A 17,776-nucleotide genomic window follows, 5' to 3' on the forward strand; every position below is an offset into this window, starting at 1 on the left:
GCTTGTTGCTCCCTACTGGAGACAACCTCTTCATTTGACTGAAGGCACATTCCCAATTTTCTAAGCTGTTGCACCAAAGTGTGAACAGATTTTTGTTTTTGGTAGATCAGATAAGTTGAGCCTAAACTTTTTAAGAGTTTACCTTAAGAAGCCGGAAGCATTCAAATGTCTTGCCCCAGTGCCAAACAAGAACGTTGTCCTCTCTGGCCGTCGTTAAAAGCATGTTTTGATGGAGGCAGAGAGAGAGAATGGGCCCCTCGTGCGCCTGGCGGATGAAATGGGAGATTGTGTTGCTTCCACTTGGCCACACGTACACATTTCCATTGGAGTCACCTAATGTGAAATAAAAGAGACAATACAGATACAGAGAGATAATGTAGCACACTGCAGTACATGCAGCTCTCGTAATGGCAGGAGATGTCCAATTATTTTTGCATTTTTTAATACGATCATGAATACAAATTTTAAAAGATTGAGATATTCTTCACTTGGATCGTTCTTTCAAGCAGTACAGGAAATAACAAAAAGCACACAAGCAGAACACTAAAGCATTACTTCATAATGGGTTTGTCATTACACAGTTTGAAAGAAAATGTTTTATGTATGTGCAATTAAGAGTTACTGCGAACAATAATCTAAATAATGCACGATGTGCGATACACTTGCAAAACAATCCCAGAAACCCGAGCCCCCGGTGTTGTACAGCATCAGAAAGGTGATCGCTCCCTGCCTTCTATTACCATATTAAAGACTAAAGACGCCATGCGGGATTATGTTGCCTCCCAGAAGTCATTCAGCAATTTAAAAAAGGCAAAGTGAATTCCTGAATGAGCACTGAGCATATCAGCCTGCCTATTTGTTACATTGTTCGCGGGTTTAGAGGGTCAGTATTGTCACGCGTAGAGAACAGGGAACTTCTCGCTTGTGTGTTAATCAACATGCAACACGTCACCAGGATTAGTGAGTAGAAAAACCTTACCTCAAAACCTTTTTTTCTTAGGTTTTGAGAAATGTATTTTTTAATAATTAATTAGTAGCCGAGTTACCCGTCTATGAGAATAATAATAATAATAATTTATTACATTTATATAGTGCTTTTATCAGTACTCAAAGCACTATCCACACAGGGAGGATCCGGGAAACGAACCGACAATCTTCCATAGTCTCCTTACTGCATGATGGGTAGATTATAACTATTGAAGAATAACCAGCATTTGATTTAATTGCCTTATTAATCAAAAACGTTTAATTTGACCATTAGTACAACATGGACTACATGGTTGCTCTTTCCATCTGAGAATCCTGCAGTTCTGGCAAATGTGAATCATGGAACCCATGCTGGATGCAGAAGAATTTGTCAATGTCAATTTATTTATATAGCACATTTAAAACAACATAGGAATGCTGTGGCCAAAGTGCTTTAAAATAATAGAATAAAAGAAAAAACAAACAACATAAATAGAAATAAAAATATATGAACATAAATAAAAATAAAATAAATAATAAATAGAAGTGATGTTATATAGCTGGCGCCCTGCCCGGGGTTTGTTTCCTGCCTTGTGCCCTGTGTTGGCTGGGATTGGCTCCAGCAGACCCCCGTGACCCTGTGTTCGGATTCAGCGGGTTGGATAATGGATGGATGGATGTTATACAGAGCATCCGGAAAGTATTCACAGCACATCACTTTTTCCACATTTTGTTATGTTACAGCCTTATTCCAAAATGGATTAAATTCATTTTTTTCCTCAGAATTCTACACACAACACCCCATAATGACAACGTGAAAAAAGTTTACTTGAGGTTTTTGCAAATTTATTAAAAATAAAACAATTGAGAAAGCACATGTCCATAAGTGTTCACAGCCTTTGCCATGAAGCTCAAAATTGAGCTCAGGTGCATCCTGCTTCCCCTGATCATCCTTGAGATGTTTCTGCAGCTTCATTGGAGTCCACCTGTGGTAAATTCAGTTGGTTGGACATGATTTGGAAAGGCACACACCTGTCTATAGAAGGTCCCACAGGTGACAATTCATGTCAGAGCACAAACCAGGCATGAAGTCAAAGGAATTGTCTGTAGACCTCCGAGACAGGATTGTCTTGAGGCACAAATCTGGAGAAGGTTACAGAAAAATTTCTGCTGCTTTGAAGGTCCCAATGAGCACAGTGGCCTCCATCATCCGTAAGTGGAAGAAGTTCGAAACCACCAGGACTCTTCCTAGAGCTGGCCGGCCATCTAAACTGAGCGATCAGGGGAGAAGGGCCTTAGTCAGGGAGGTGACCAAGAACCCGATGGTCACTCTGTCAGAGCTCCAGAGGTCCTCTGTGGAGAGAGGAGAACCTTCCAGAAGGACAACCATCTCTGCAGCAATCCACCAATCAGGCCTGTATGGTAGAGTGGCCAGACGGAAGCCACTCCTTAGTAAAAGGCACATGGCAGCCCACCTGGAGTTTGCCAAAAGGCACCTGAAGGACTCTCAGACCATGAGAAAGAAAATTCTCTGGTCTGATGAGACAAAGATTGAACTCTTTGGTGTGAATGCCAGGCGTCACGTTTGGAGGAAACCAGGCACCGCTCATCACCAGGCCAATACCATCCCTACAGTGAAGCATGGTGGTGGCAGCATCATGCTGTGGAGATGTTTTTCAGCGGCAGGAACTGGGAGACTAGTCAGGATAAAGGGAAAGGTGACTGCAGCAATGTACAGAGATATCCTGGATGAAAACCTGCTCCAGAGCGCTCTTGACCTCAGACTGGGGCGACGGTTCATCTTTCAGCAGGACAACGACCCTAAGCACACAGCCAAGATATCAAAGGAGTGGCTTCAGGACAACTCTGTGAATGTCCTTGAGTGGCCCAGCCAGAGCCCAGACTTGAATCTGATTGAACATCTCTGGAGAGATCTTAAAATGGCTGTGCACTGACACTTCCCATCCAACCTGATGGAGCTTGAGAGGTGCTGCAAAGAGGAATGGGCGAAACTGGCCAAGGATAGGTGTGCCAAGCTTGTGGCATCATATTCAACAAGACTTGAGGCTGGAATTGCTGCCAAAGGTGCATCGACAAAGTATTGAGCAAAGGCTGTGAATACTTATGGACATGGGATTTCTCAGTTTTTCTATTTTTAATAAATTTGCATAAACCTCAATTTAACTTTTTTCACATTGTCATTATGGGGTGTTGGGTGCAGAATTCTAAGGAAAAAAATGAATTTAATCCATTTTGGAATAAGGCTGTAACATAACAAAATGTGGAAAAAGTGATGCGCTGTGAATACTTTCTGGATGCACTGTAAGTGCCAGCTTAAGTGAAAAATTGAGGAAAACGTACTAAGTAATTGCAATACAAACACTGACTTAATCAGTTTTAATGCATAAAGATGCCGACGGAAGAAGAGAAGCAGCAGGCCGCTAGGGTGGAGAAAAGAAGAGCTGCTCAGGAAACAACAAGAGCATCAACCTCTGAGCCAACGAATGATAAACGTAAAGAGAAAGAAAGAGGATGAAATCTAGGAACGCTCAAGTCAAGTGTATTCACTGCACGTTATCGGGTAGTGCACCGTTACAGGTTTTCAGATATTGTACGATGGACGCAGCTGGTCATCTGTTGGCCTGTTTTATATCTCATTATTGTTTGGCTGGTAATTAAGAAAAAAAAAAAAACAATTAAGGGGTCAGAGTCTTAAAAGCTAATCAATTAAAATGAAAGAAAAACAGTTAATTAGCAGCAGGAACAGGTCCGTGATTTCAAAAAGGGTTAGAATGAAAGCTTACAGCCACTGCGGCCCTCCAGGACCAGAGTTGGACACCCCTGTTCTAGACCAGGGGTTCTCAATGTCAGTCCTGGGGGCCCACTGTGGCTTCAGGTTTTTGTTCCAACCAGATTCCTAATCAGTGACAACACTGAGCTCAATTAATTAGCAGACATTTTTTTTCTCTTCACTTATTCTTCATTAACAAAGCACCACAGCATGTTTTACATTTATAAGACATTTAAGAATAGTTCTGCTTTTGCTTAACAACCTTTTGTTGATTTCATTCTATTTTGCCCTTTCTCTGTGCAGTTTGCTCCCTTCATTGTATCCTAATAATGACAGCCAGCGGAGCAGACAGCCAGGCAAACAACAAGGCTGCAACTACTTCAGTGTTAGACCCACTAATTAGAAAATAATGAATTCATTAAACAATTAGACCACCCAGCAAAAAACTGAATGAAAATCAAGATGAAAATATTGTTAAAAAGAAAACAAAATACATTATTCCAATGTAACTGCTTGGTACATTTTAATATACCAAACTTAGTTTTCTAATTTCTACATTTTTCCCAAAACACAGAATTTGACATTTAAAGGTTCACTTAATTAGCCCAGGAGTCCAATTAAAAATAGAAGCTGGTTGGAACAAAAACCTGCAACCACAGTGGGCCCCCAGGACCGACACTGAGGACCCCTGCTCTGGACCAAGGGTGATCAATGCCAGTCCTGGAGGAGCTTTCCAGGTGCCAAACTCGAACGGGAGCTTTTCCTAGTATGTTTTTCTTTTGTTCAGCTTGGCCAGTAGCAGCAGTGTCGCCATCAGGGTGAAGTGCAAGGCTGGAAATGACATGCCAGGGACATTTAGAAAGAGAAATTAAGAGTGGGATGCTCAAAATGGTTGCAGTGGCTGCTGGTTTTGTTCCAGTCCAGTTGATGAATTAGAACACAATCCTTGCTAATAACGGGTCTTATTTAATATCATGACTTGTTAGTGTTATCTCTGCAATGTCAGGCCAATCTTGAATCACTTACAGGGAAAAAAAGATATCATCCAAATGATCTGAAGCCTACAACAGATGAGTAACTTTCAGTTCTTCAGACTGGAAAAGGAAACAAGCTAAACGGAGAACTGCCGGTTCTTTTGTAATTTGCTTGTTATTTAGAGCCATTAAAAACAATGCAACTGTTTAAGACTAATATAAGTAATTAAGGGTGGGGAACCTTAACAATTGAGACCACTAAAATGAAGCAGAAAAAAAAAGTCACTTAAGCAATAATTGCTTCATCAACAGTAAATAACATCCCATGAGGCAACTGGGTTGAGACAAAAACCTGTAGCCGCTGCGGCCCTCCAGGCCTGATGTTGCTCACCCCTGATTTAAAGGGTCTGAGTCTTAAATAGCAAATCAGTGACATTATCTCTTTGAGGGCTGAATATTTTTTTCCAAAAAACTGTTTTCTGAAAAGCACACAAAGCAATGGTTTCACCCATAAATCAACATGAAATGTCTGGGGCCTCATGTATAAACGGTGCATACGCACAGAAATGTTGCGTACTCCCGTTTCCACGCTCAAATCGCGATGTATAAAACCTAAACTCGGTATAAAGCCACACACATTTCCACGGTACCTCATACCCTGGCGTATGCAATTTCTCCGCTCGGTTTTGCAGACTGGCGGCACCCAGCGTCAAAGCAGTGCTACTGTTCCTGTGTGGTCACCCTTTCTTTCTTAGACCCACATTCCTGACCAGGCTTATAAATACACTGAAATTAACTGCATATTGTTTATTAGTGTAATGCATCTGATCGTAATTAACCTGTAGCAATATAATGGTCCAGGGAGTAGCCATAGTATTCCAAATACCATAACTGCTTTAGCGTTGTTACGCTCACTGCATCTTGTTCTTCTTTTTGTTGCTCCCGTTAAGGGTTGCCACAGCGGATCATCTTTTTCCATATTATTCTCACTGCACCACTCGGAGTATTTATATCACTGTATCTGAGTGGGGAATCACAGCAGCAGCTGATCGGAAAGAGAATTATCGGTATACAGCATCAAGCACACACTACCTCAACCACGGCAAAACGCGTCAAAGCCTTTCCTGTACAGACCTCGCGTTTCAGAAACAGTTTCATCCCAAGAACTATAAACGCACTCAATCAGTCCATCAAGTGCTCCTTGTAGAACTGTTTGTACTTATAAGTACAATCACCTCACTGTAAACTTGCACTACAGTTATAATATTGCACAACTTGCGCCACTTTATAAAGCGCATATGATGACAGTATCGTTTTTAAGATGAAATGCAGCAAAATATGTTGCTTATAGTATACAGATAAAACTTTAACTTTATTTAAATAATCTGTATTGTTAATAATTAAACATGTGAGGACACGGTGCCGCAGCGCTAGCTAGTTCACGGATAGCTCCTGCCTTGCGCTGTATTCTTGCTGGTGCTGACGCGACACTGGAAGGATAGACGGATAGAATAATTAAACATGTACTACGAAGATATTTCAATGTTCCTTAAAAGTTTTGAAAAATCGGCGTTCTAAGCTTACAAATGGTTTAACGTCTATTACAGAGCTGATTGTGTGGCGATTGGGTATTTGGAGAAAGAAAAGTAAGGACAGGAATTGGAGGTTAGTACGTTTGAAAGAGACAGTACTTCTGTAATAAATTATTTCATCGAAGGTCACACATGGTGCAGCAAGCCTCTTGCGTGAGATATGAACAATCACTGAGCCACCGTGTTCCCATGTTTAATAACATGCTTTCATTCCTATCATCATGAACAAGATATCACGTATACATCTCAGTATTTTAATTATTCAGAGAGCTGTAATATCACGAATGCAATGGATTCTGTGTCCTGTCGGAGAAAGAGAAAGAACGGAAGCACGTAGTGATTCACACACATAGAGCACATAGAAGATCAAATACAGAACAAAGCATTTAACGTGCTACTTGAGAAACTAGTAAATTAAACGATTTTAAGATGAAGTTTATGATGTACTACTTTAATGACAAAATAAACTACGTGATTAAAGTGGAAATTTTGAGATTAAAGTTGACATTTCGTGCTTTTTCCCCACTGTGTGCCTATTTTTTTTCTCTGTACCCTAATAAGCTTTCATATGACACTCAGACGGTGGGCTGCGAGTCGCCTTTTTACGCTGACTTTGATGTGTGATTTCTTTTTTATTTCGGGCACTGTGCGACTTTGTGAACTTGATCTTTCTAGTTTCTCCGACACTATGTCACTCGATCAACTTTCTTTTGTTGATTATACCACTGTTTAAACCAACAAATAGTATGTTTTTCCTTTGCCTCCACTTGGTATTCGCTGAAATTCTTATATTTTCCCCGTGCTTTTCCCTTTGTCTTTTCACAGAAGGCTATTTATATCGATTTGCATATTCAAAGAGGCGGAGTTGGGGCAGGACAGAAGGCGCGTGCATGTGCGTTACTTTTCACGCCGATCGGGATTTATGTAGTGGAAGAACGTGAAAGTTTGCGTGCGCACAGATTCCTGCATCTGGATTTTTCTGTGCGTACGCACATTCCTGTTTTTGTGCTTACGCCATGTTATAGTGTGAGTTCTACGCACGGCGTTATACATAAGGCCCCTGGTGCTACGTGTTGTGGCTGATGTTGACGCAAGTTCGGCCTCTCTGGAGGCAGTGGCTGAGAGGGGGCACCTCGATTGCCAGCAGGAATGTAAGGACTGCCTGCCTGCCTTCACACAGTTGGGCAGTGGTGGCAATCAATTGGTTTGATGGTTTGTACCTCTTGTCATCATAAGTGGTGGTCCTCCCAGGTGAGCGCTGCCATAGGCGTATCAGCTACACAAATGAGTTCAACACCACGATCATCTGGGGACTGATGAGCTGATTTTGGTACCTCACTTTTCGTATTCGATGTCCATCTCCTGATCATTTGCATCAAATTCCAAGTCCGACAAGTCAGAGTCTGATTCAGCGATAATATGTAAAACGTCCATGGTGTATTTAGTCTCTTGTCAGATGTCGATGCCATTTTAGAGGTTGTTTGCTCTTTGCTTGGTTCAAATCAACAAAGCTACTTAACTTTCCTTCTAGCAAAGAGAGTCAAACTTAAATGTAAGAGCGCGTTTTGTCGCAGTTTACAGCTGATTACCGTGCTCTACCCCTGAATTTTGACAAAAGTCGACATCAGCCCTGAAAGAGTTAAGTTTATTGGCAACAAAAATTGGTCACTAATTAATAAAATAGAATGAAAGCCACTGTGGCCCTCCAGGATCAGAGTTGGCCACCCCTGCTTACACACACTTCCTTGCAAAGGAAGGCAAACATAACAAATTCCATACAGTGGAGGGTCCTGGAGGTGTGAGGCATTAACAATAACCACTGGTGCCATCCACACATTTTTTAGAAACTACTTATCCTATCCTATAATGTCCTATCCTAGAATCGTTAAATGCAGCTAATAACCAGCCATAGAAGCCAGTGCATCACAAGAGCCTCTCACAGTGGCCTAATTTTAAGGTGCCAGTCTCACGTTACCCTCCCGCATCACAAAGACCCCTGTGCTGTGGTGTTTAATTTCTTACAATAATGTATGTGCAAATATCTGATATTGGGAATATGTAGATACATAAATGTGTTTTAAACCTGTGGCCTTAAATAAAACAAAGCCCATCTTTTAGATTTTCGGAAATCTGCTAAAGTTAGACTATTGCCGGTGGGTCTCTTATTCTTTTCAGATTGCACCACACTGAATTACCCCTGTTGGTTAATAAATGAATTTCAGAGTTATCATTTTACTGGGTGGCACCAGGTTGCTGGTATTATTTTTCCTCCATAGATGTTCAATAACTTCTGGTAGTTTTACAAGATACACTTCTGCATACTCTTAAAAAGATTAAAACTTGTTGCTGGTCTGTCATTCACAAACCCAGCTCAGCACAGCAACATCTCTGAACCTCAGCTCGGATGAATTTAGCAAGAAGACACTGACCTGTAATGAGATCCCCCTTCTCGCTGTAGAGCAAACATGTGATACATTTGGGTCGTAACTCTTTCTGATAATCTGCTTTCTGACGCTCCACAATCCTTCCGGTCTCCCTGTCAATCTTCCACCAGACCAGATGCTCTTCTCCAGCTGTAAGCAGGCTCCCTGCGTTCTTCATTCCAAACCGCACGTTAGTAACTTGCGCTGACTGCTCGGCAGTACCAATTTTACATTTGGCCACCATGCATGCCATGCTAAGGTCCCACACTGCCATGAGCTGGACACGTCTGCTGTCAATGGCAACCAGAAGAGCCTGCGAGTATGAGAAGCCAATGCTGGTGACCGATGACATAAAGGTGTGCATTCCAATCACATGCAGGGTTTGTAAGCTTTCCAGGTGCCAAACTCGAACGTGAGCTTTTCCTAGTATGCTTTTCTTTTGTTCAGCTTGGCCAGTAGCAGCAGTGTCACCATCAGGGTGAAGTGCAAGGCTGGAAATGACATGTCAGGGACGTTTGGAAAGAGAAATTGCATTAGATATAAAAAGTGGGATGTTCAAAATGGTGCTTTCTAGGTTAATCATTCAAATTCATGTTTATTGTCATATGTGTACAAAGAAATTCTTACTTGCATGTCTACCATGTAAAGGTTTAATGTCCACTTGGGGTCAAACAAAGTCTATCTATCTATCTATCTATCTATCTATCTATCTATCTATCTATCTATCTATCTATCTATCTATCTATCTATCTATCTATCTATCTATCTATCTATCTATCTATCTATCTATCTATCTATCTATCTATCTAGATAATTAATCTTGCCTACTATACCATCTATCTATCTAGATAATTAATCTTGCCTACTATTCTATCTAGATAATTAATCTTGCCTACTATACCATCTATCCATGTATGCAGATTTTTACTCTTGCCTACTATACCATCTATCTATTTAGCTAGATGTTTAATCTTGCTATCTATCTATCTATCTATCTATCTATCTATCTATCTATCTATCTATCTATCTATCTATCTATGTATGTAGATTTTTACTCTTGCCTACTATACCATCTATCTATTTGTCTAGATGTTTAATCTTGCCTACTATACTATCTATCTATCTATGTAGATTTTTACTCTTGCCTACTATACCATCTATCTATTTATCTAGATGTTTAATCTTGCCTACTATACCATCTATCTATCTGTCAATTTATGTAGATTTTTAATCTTGCCTACTATACCATTTATCTATCCAAACTAGTGACAATGATACAAAATCAACAACAGACATAAAAAAGACAAATGGAAAATCATACATTGAATGTAATGTAACAGTGAAATATGGAAAGCACTCCCCTTGGATGTTTTCACACTTTCTTGCTATACAACATGGCATCACAATCAGCATAATTTGGCTTTGTTTACACTGATCAACAGAAAAAGACCCTGTAATGTCAGACAGCCATGGGGGTGAATACTTTTTATAGGCACAGTACATAGATCCAGTATAAATGGAGCCTATAGAAAGTATTCAGACCCTGTCACTTTTCTCACATTTTGTTGTGTTGAAGATCATTTAAATTCATTTTATCTCTCATCAAACAGCACTGAATACCCCAGGAATGACCAAACAAAATATAATTTTTAGATGTTTTTGCAAATTTCATAAAATTTAAAACTGAAATGTCACATTGACACCAGTATTTAGACCTTTTACTCCGTGCTTACATGAAACTCCTTTGGCAGCCATTCCAACCTGGAGTATTTTTGGGTTTGATGCAGCAGGCTTCCCATACCTGCATTTGAGGATTTTCTGCCATTCTTCTCTTCAGATCCTTTCAACCTCGGGCAGGTTGGATGGATACCATAGGTGGACAGCTGTTTTCAAGTCTCTCTCGAGAGGTTTGATTGGGTTTAAGTCCAGATTCTGCCTGGGCCACTCAAGGACATTCCTAGAGTTGTTCCTAAATCACTCCTGTGTCGTGTTTTCTTTGCGCTTAGATTCTTGTCGATCCAGTCCGAGGTCCTGAGCACTATGGAGCAAGTTTTCATTAAGGATATCTCTATACAGTTCTCTGTTCAGCTTTCCCTCAACCCTTACTAGTCTCCCAGTCCCCGCCACTGAAAAACAACCCCAAAGCATGATGCTGCCACCACCATGCTTCACTGCTAGAATGGTATTGTACAGGTGATGAGCGGTGCCTGGTTTCATCCAGATGTGACACTTAAAAGTTTAAGCCAAAGAGTTCAACCTTAATTTCATCAGACCAGAGAATCTTGTTTCCCATAGTCTGATTTTTCTTAATCTCCAAGTGAGCTTCCATCTGTCTTTTACTGAGCCACTAAGTCATAAAGCCTAGATTGATGAAGTGTTGTAGTAATTGTCCTTCTAGAGCACAGGTGTCGAACTCCGGTCCTGGAGGGCCGCAGTGGCTGCAGGTTTTCATTCTAACCATCTTCTTAATTTGTGACCAGTTTTTGCTGCTAATTACCTTCTTTTGCCTTAATTTTAATTACCTTGACTCAGGCCCCTTAGTTGTTTCCTTTTTCTTAATTAGCAGCCAAACAATAACGAGACACAAAACAAGAATCCATATGACCAGCTCACCTGTGCCCATCACAAACTATGTGAAAATAAAGAAAGGTGGAGGTCTCAGTAAAGTTGATCTCTCAGCTCACCAAAACATTGTGAGGGTCTGCTGTGGCAGAATGAGAGCACCAACAAGCCATGGAATTAAGTAACGAGTTTAATTAACAGCAAGAATCTGCTTCTCATTGTGAAACTGGTTGAAGTCTGAAGCCCCGATTTAGCTGGTCATCTCGTTTCATGCCTCATTTCTGTTTGGCTGCCATTTAACGATGAAAGGAATCAATTCAAAGGAATGAATACTTAAGAACAGGGCCATTAAAATGAAGGGAACAAAAGTTAATTAGCAGCGAAAACTGGTCACTGATAAGGAAAAGGGTTAGAATGAAAACCTGCAGCCACTGCGGCCCTCCAGGCCTGGAGTTTGACACCCCTGTAGAGGTTTCTCCCATCTACACACAAGTTCTCTAGAGTCCAGCCATTAGGATCTTGGTTACTTTTCTTACCATGGCCTTTATCCCCTGATTGCTCAGTTTAGCTATAGGATAAGTCATAGGTGTTCCAGAATTTTTCCATTTAAGAATTATGGAGGCCACTGTGCCCTTGGGAACTGTCAGTGCTGCAGGTATATTCTTCTATCTGAGCCTCGACACAATCCCATCTTTAAGCTCTGCAGAAAATTCCTTTGACCCCACACCTTGGGTTTTGTTTAAATGAAAGTTGTGTGCCTCCAATAAATTGAATTGACCACCGGTGGACTCCAGACAAGGTTTAGAAGCATCTCAGTGATTATCAACAGAATGGGATGCACCTGAGCCAAATGTCAAGGGTCATAGTAAAGGCTCTGAGTAGTTGGATATTTCAGGTTTTTTATTTTTCACACAATCCTGCACTGTATGAGTGGTGTGAATGAGGTTATGTGTGCCAATCACTTCACACAGCAGGCAGTGTGCCACAATGACCAAGGCTTTGCACCTTTAACCTCAAGGCCACTGGTTCAGTTCCCATCTATGACTATGAGGTCATCCAGCCTGCTTATGCTATCTGTAGACACTGAATTTGTAAATTGCCTTGGATGAGGGTATCAATAAATTCATAAAGTGTGCATCGGGGTAAAAGCAGAGTGCAACACCAACCAACTTTGGAGACATATTCTTCCAAGCTCATGAACCCCTTTAGAAAAAAATTAAGTCCGAGTTGAAGAGTGAGTGCAACCAACAGAGAACTTCTGTAGGTGTGTGAGGTTACAAACGGCTGGTTACAAAAAGCTTTGCACCATGGAGCTTGGGCTGCAGGCAGAGCTCCTGAAGTGTTTTACTTGTATGAACTATTTGGATTAGTCGGCTGCGATTGTAAAGTGGAAAAGAAATTCAGGTAACGTCACCACCACTGGGATTACTTAAAGTTCAGTGACATTACTGAGGTGTTTTGACTGATTTTAATTGGGTACCGACAACACAACAATATGGCTTTTCTTTTACAAATCAGTGCAGGGTAAATATAAGCATCACCCTGCCAAGTGACAGCTTTTGCTTGATTTCTTCTAAAAAAAAAATAATAAAAAAGAAGAAAAAACCCTCTTAGAGACCGCTAACAAAACTCAAGGGATAATCCTGATGGGCCTTAATATGCGGTTGTCTTCTGGGGAACAAAAGCGTCCGCCTTTCCTTTTCTGACTCATGCCTGCGTCTTCGAGCCAACAGTTTCGCACTCCCAGCTTGCAATGGCTTCTTTGTTAGCAGCAGTCAAGATGACAAGCAGAAATATCGTATTAGCTTGCTGACTAGGGAAAAATGTATATATATTTCTATAAATGTATTCCAAAATAAAACCCACAGCATTGAAATTCTAACCCACAAGAAACTTAAAAGCAAACTGACAGTGAAATGCCCTTTCAGGATTCACATTTCAAGTAATTTAGCTATAGCCATACCCATACTACGGCTTTGTGGAAAATTCACTGAGCTATCAATCGCTTTAATGTTAAATATATCCATTAATTAATTTATAGAAAAGAATCACGGAAGGCTGGAGGTCATCTCAGGCAGGAGCCAAACCTGGGCACTCCACTTGCATTCATTCATACTCGGCCAAAATGGATGGACTCATTCAGTCAATCATTCATTTTCTTAATCCACTTATTCCGATACAAGGTCAAGCTGGGCCAATGTCTAAGCCAGCAGTGTCGAGCCAAGGAAGAGACCAACCCATACTGGGGTGCCAATCCACTACAGTGACACACACGCTCACAATGAGCCAAATGAGAATTGCTAATCTACTTAAAGTGGAGTTTGAGGAGCAGACCCTCAGGGAGGCTCACCAGAAGTGCTCATCCTCATGTTGATGTATTGGTGCCTTAAAGGTGGTATCTGCTTATATCTGAGTTCATTCAGCAAGTCTTCAGATCCCATCACTTTTTTCACATTTCATTGTGTCGCAGCCTTGTGCCAAAATCATTTACATTCATTTTTTTCCCCTCATCAAACAACACTTACTGCTCCAGAATGACTAAGGAAGAACATGGAATTTGTTGCAAAATTATGCTTCCATCCATCCTTCTTACCAACCCACTTATCTCGGGAGGGTTCTGTTGATGATCGTCATTGAGATGTTTGGAGTCCACCTGTGGTCAGTTCAGTGGATTGGACTTGGTGTCTGTAGAAAGTCCCACAGTTAAAAGAAAAACTAAGACGTGAGGTCAAAGGAATTGAATGCAGAGACATTACTGTGCCCATGTACAGATCTGGGGAAGGTTGCAAAAACAGATTCTGCAGCACTGAAAGTTCCCAAAAGCACTGTGGCCTCCATAATTCTTAAATTGAAGAAACTCAGAACAACTATGACTCTACTGAGACCTGGATGCCAGGTCCAAACTTAGCAATCAAGAAGGGTTATGGAAAAAGAGGTGACTAAGAACCCAATGGATGAGCTCCAGAAAAAGTGTGAGAAGATGAGAGAAACTTCCAGAAGGATAACCACCACTGTGACACTCCATTGATCTGGGCTTTATAGCAGAGTGGCCAGATGGAAGCCTCAATGGAAGAAGTTAGGCACAATCACACCTTTTCCTAGAGCTGGCCAAAGTGGCCATTCAGGAGAGAATGGCCTTAGCACAGTAAGAGAGGTGCCCAAGAACACAATGGTCACTTTGGCTGATCTCCAGAGAAAGTGCAGGGAGATGGGAGAAACTTCCAGAAGGACAACCACCACTGCAACACTCCATCAATCTGGGAATTATGGCAGAGTGGTCAGATGGAAGCTTCTCCTCAGTAAAAGACACATGAAAGCCCACTGGGAGTTTGTTAAAAGGCACCTAAAGGAGTCTCAGACTGTGAGAAGCAAGATTCTCTGATCTGATGAAAGCAAGGCTGAAGTGTTTGGCCTCAACTCATAGCATCAACATTCATCACCTGTACAATTCCATTCCAAATGTGAAGCATGGGGGTGGCAGCATCAGGGATTAGGAGACTAGTCAGGGTCAAGGTAAAGCTGAACAGAGCAAAGTCCAGAGATGTCCTTAATGAAACCTTGTTCCAGAGCACTCTGGATCTCAGACTGGACTGAAGATTCACCTTCCAACAGGACTAAGCAAAGACAACACAAGAGTGATTTAGGGACAACACTGTGAATGTCATTGAGTGGTCCAGCCAGAGAACGGACTTGAACCCAATCCAGCATTTCAGGAGACACCTGAAAATAGCTATCTACCGATGATCTCCATCTAACCTGACAGAGCCTGATAAAATCTACAGAGAAGAATGGCAGAAAACCACTAAATCCAGGTGGGTGTATCTTGTTGCATTACATCCAAGAAGACCTTGAGGCTGTAATCACGGACACAGGGGCTTCAACTAAGAACTGAGTAAAGCTTCTGAATACTCACTCATATCACTTGTGTGATATTTCAGATGAGATTCATCGCTGACTTGTGCATCCCAAATTGTTGTTTACATTAATAACCATTCAGATATAAATCTGATACAAATCAGTGATGATATTCTCCACTATCTATGGACTGTAGAACACATGATTTATGCAATGTGTGTTACTTAATTCTATCATCCATCTTCCTGTGATTACTACTGTGTGTACTAAATGGTCCTGGCAACACTCATCAGTTTTAAATTATAGAATTGCAAGGTTGCCCCACCTTGTCCTGACTGTATCTGGTACAACTGGGAACCTGAATTGGACTTACCAGGATTGAAGATAGGCGAATAACTGGATGGATGATTCACACTTTCTTATATAAGACACTCTCCCTTAAAGCTGAAACGGGTGAAGCTCCCAGGCATAGCCGTTGTCCGCACAGTTTCTCCATTCTCATGCACTGTAGCTTGTGACCCTGTCAGAGTTCTCATTGGTCTCATCCGTCACTCACCTTCCTCTTGTTTTTGTGTTTGGCCTGCTCTAGGCAGATTTACAACACTGCCATGCTGTTTCAATGTCCTGATGACCGATTTAACTGGATATTCAATGACTTGGATATTTTCTGGTCTCCATCCCCTGACTTGTGTTTTTCAATCCTCTTCTTTTAGAGTGTCTTGGCATGTTCTTGTGCCTTCATTGTGTAGGTTAGACCACCATAATTACTCGCCAGAAGATGGCCTTTCCAGAAACCCTAGACAGGTGATCTCCATTAAGATAATTCTGCGACTTCTAAAACCAATTGGCTGCCCTAGTGGTGATTTAAGAGTGTCATTAAATGAGATGAATACTTATGTGATCAATTATTTTGTTTGATATTTATCTGTCCAACCATTTTCCAAACCTGCTTTACCCTGAGCAGGGCTGCGGGGAAGCTGGAACCCATCCCAGCATACATGAATGTCTTATATTTGAAATGAATTTAGCTCACATTGCAGAGAACTCTTTTCACTTTGACATTAAAGAGTCTTTTTCTGTTGCTCAGTGTCAAAAAAGCCAAATGAATTCACTGAAATTCCATGTTATCTATATATATAAAGTCCCTATGTGCGTCCAGGTGTTCTATAACTCCAGCTGTTCTAGCGCCCGTTATTGTAACGGGCTAAATGACTAGTAATATAATAAAATGTGAAAACATCCAAGGAGAGGTGAATACTTTTTATAGGCTGGATAGAAGAATAGACAACAGAACTGTGTTAGATCTATATATCTATATATCTATCCAACTATACCAAAATTACTATCTATCTATCTATCTATCTATCTATCTATCTATCTATCTATCTATCTATCTATCTATCTATCTTACCATCTTACCAACTATATATATATATATATATAGACGATAAATTGGACTGGACTGCCAATACTGATTCTCTGTGCAAGAAAGGACAGAGCCGCCTGTACTTCCTTAGAAGACTGGCATCCTTCAACTTCTGCAGTAAGATGCTGCAGATGTTCTATCAGATGGTTGTGGCGAGTGCCCTCTTCTACGCAGTGGTGTGCTGGGGAGGCAGCATTAAGAAGAAGGATGCCTCATGCCTGGACAAACTGGTGAGGAAGGCAGGCTCTATTGTTGGCATAGAGCTGGACGGTCTGACATCCGTAGCAGAGCAACGGGCACTCAGCAGGCTCCTATCAATTATGGAGAATCCACTACATCCATTAAACAGTGTCATCTCCAGACAAAGGAGCAGTTTCAGCGACAGACTGCTGTCACTGTCCTGCTCCACTGACAGACTGAGAAGATCATTCCTCCCCAAAACTATGCGACTCTTCAATTCCACCAGAGGGGGTAAACGTTGAACATTATTCAAGTTATTGTCTGTTTTTTTACCTGCATTTTTTATTACTCTTTAATTTAATATTTTTTTGCTGCTGGAGTATGTGAATTTCCCCCTGGGATTAATAAAGTTATCTATCTATCTATCTATCTATCTATCTATCTATCTATCTATCTATCTATCTATCTATCTATCTATCTATCTATCTATCTATCTATCTATCTATCACTCCAAAATTACTATCTATATAGTGCCTTATTTATCTATCATAGTCCCCTTTAACTGTCAATCTCTCTCCCTATCTCATACAATGCTTTTCACTATCTAACCTAGTAAATCACAAACCATATCAAGTAAAATTATCCATCTGTATCTAACAAGATTATACAATTTAGACAGAAGAGAAAGAAAAGGTCAGAGCAGAATGAAGAGTAGCATTAATGAACAAAATGCCATATTTCAGTACAAAAATCCTGACTATTCTCACCTTGTAATTTTAGCTGTATGTTCACAATAATGCTTCTGTGTCTTTTCTGTAACATTAAAAACTACTCCAATGCAGCTGATAAAGTATACCAGTTTGCCAGATTTACTGCAAAGCAGATTACTACCACAGTCAGGTCCACCGATTCCATACCTGCAAACAGAGAACTTAATACAATTAGTGAGAAGATGATATCCCTTTTCAGGGAAAAATGTTTTGTACTGTACTGTACTGTACTGTATG

The 17,776-nt window shown here is 40.9% G+C and overlaps 1 protein-coding gene across 1 annotated transcript in view; it reads right to left on the bottom strand.

The window, feature by feature from the left end:
• The window catches only part of LOC127526108 (77 kDa echinoderm microtubule-associated protein-like), a 75,502-nt gene continuing 57,726 nt past the window's right edge, over positions 1-17,776 (bottom strand). The window contains exons 8-10 of the mRNA XM_051920289.1: positions 17,537-17,686; positions 8,753-9,237; positions 1-333 (exon numbers count right to left, since the gene is read on the bottom strand). Coding sequence (XP_051776249.1) covers positions 131-333; positions 8,753-9,237; positions 17,537-17,686 — 838 coding nt within the window. The 3' untranslated portion in view covers positions 1-130. The remainder of the gene's footprint in view (positions 334-8,752; positions 9,238-17,536; positions 17,687-17,776) is intronic.

This window comes from Erpetoichthys calabaricus, chromosome 17, assembly GCF_900747795.2.
Source record: "Erpetoichthys calabaricus chromosome 17, fErpCal1.3, whole genome shotgun sequence".
NCBI lineage: Eukaryota > Metazoa > Chordata > Cladistia > Polypteriformes > Polypteridae > Erpetoichthys > Erpetoichthys calabaricus.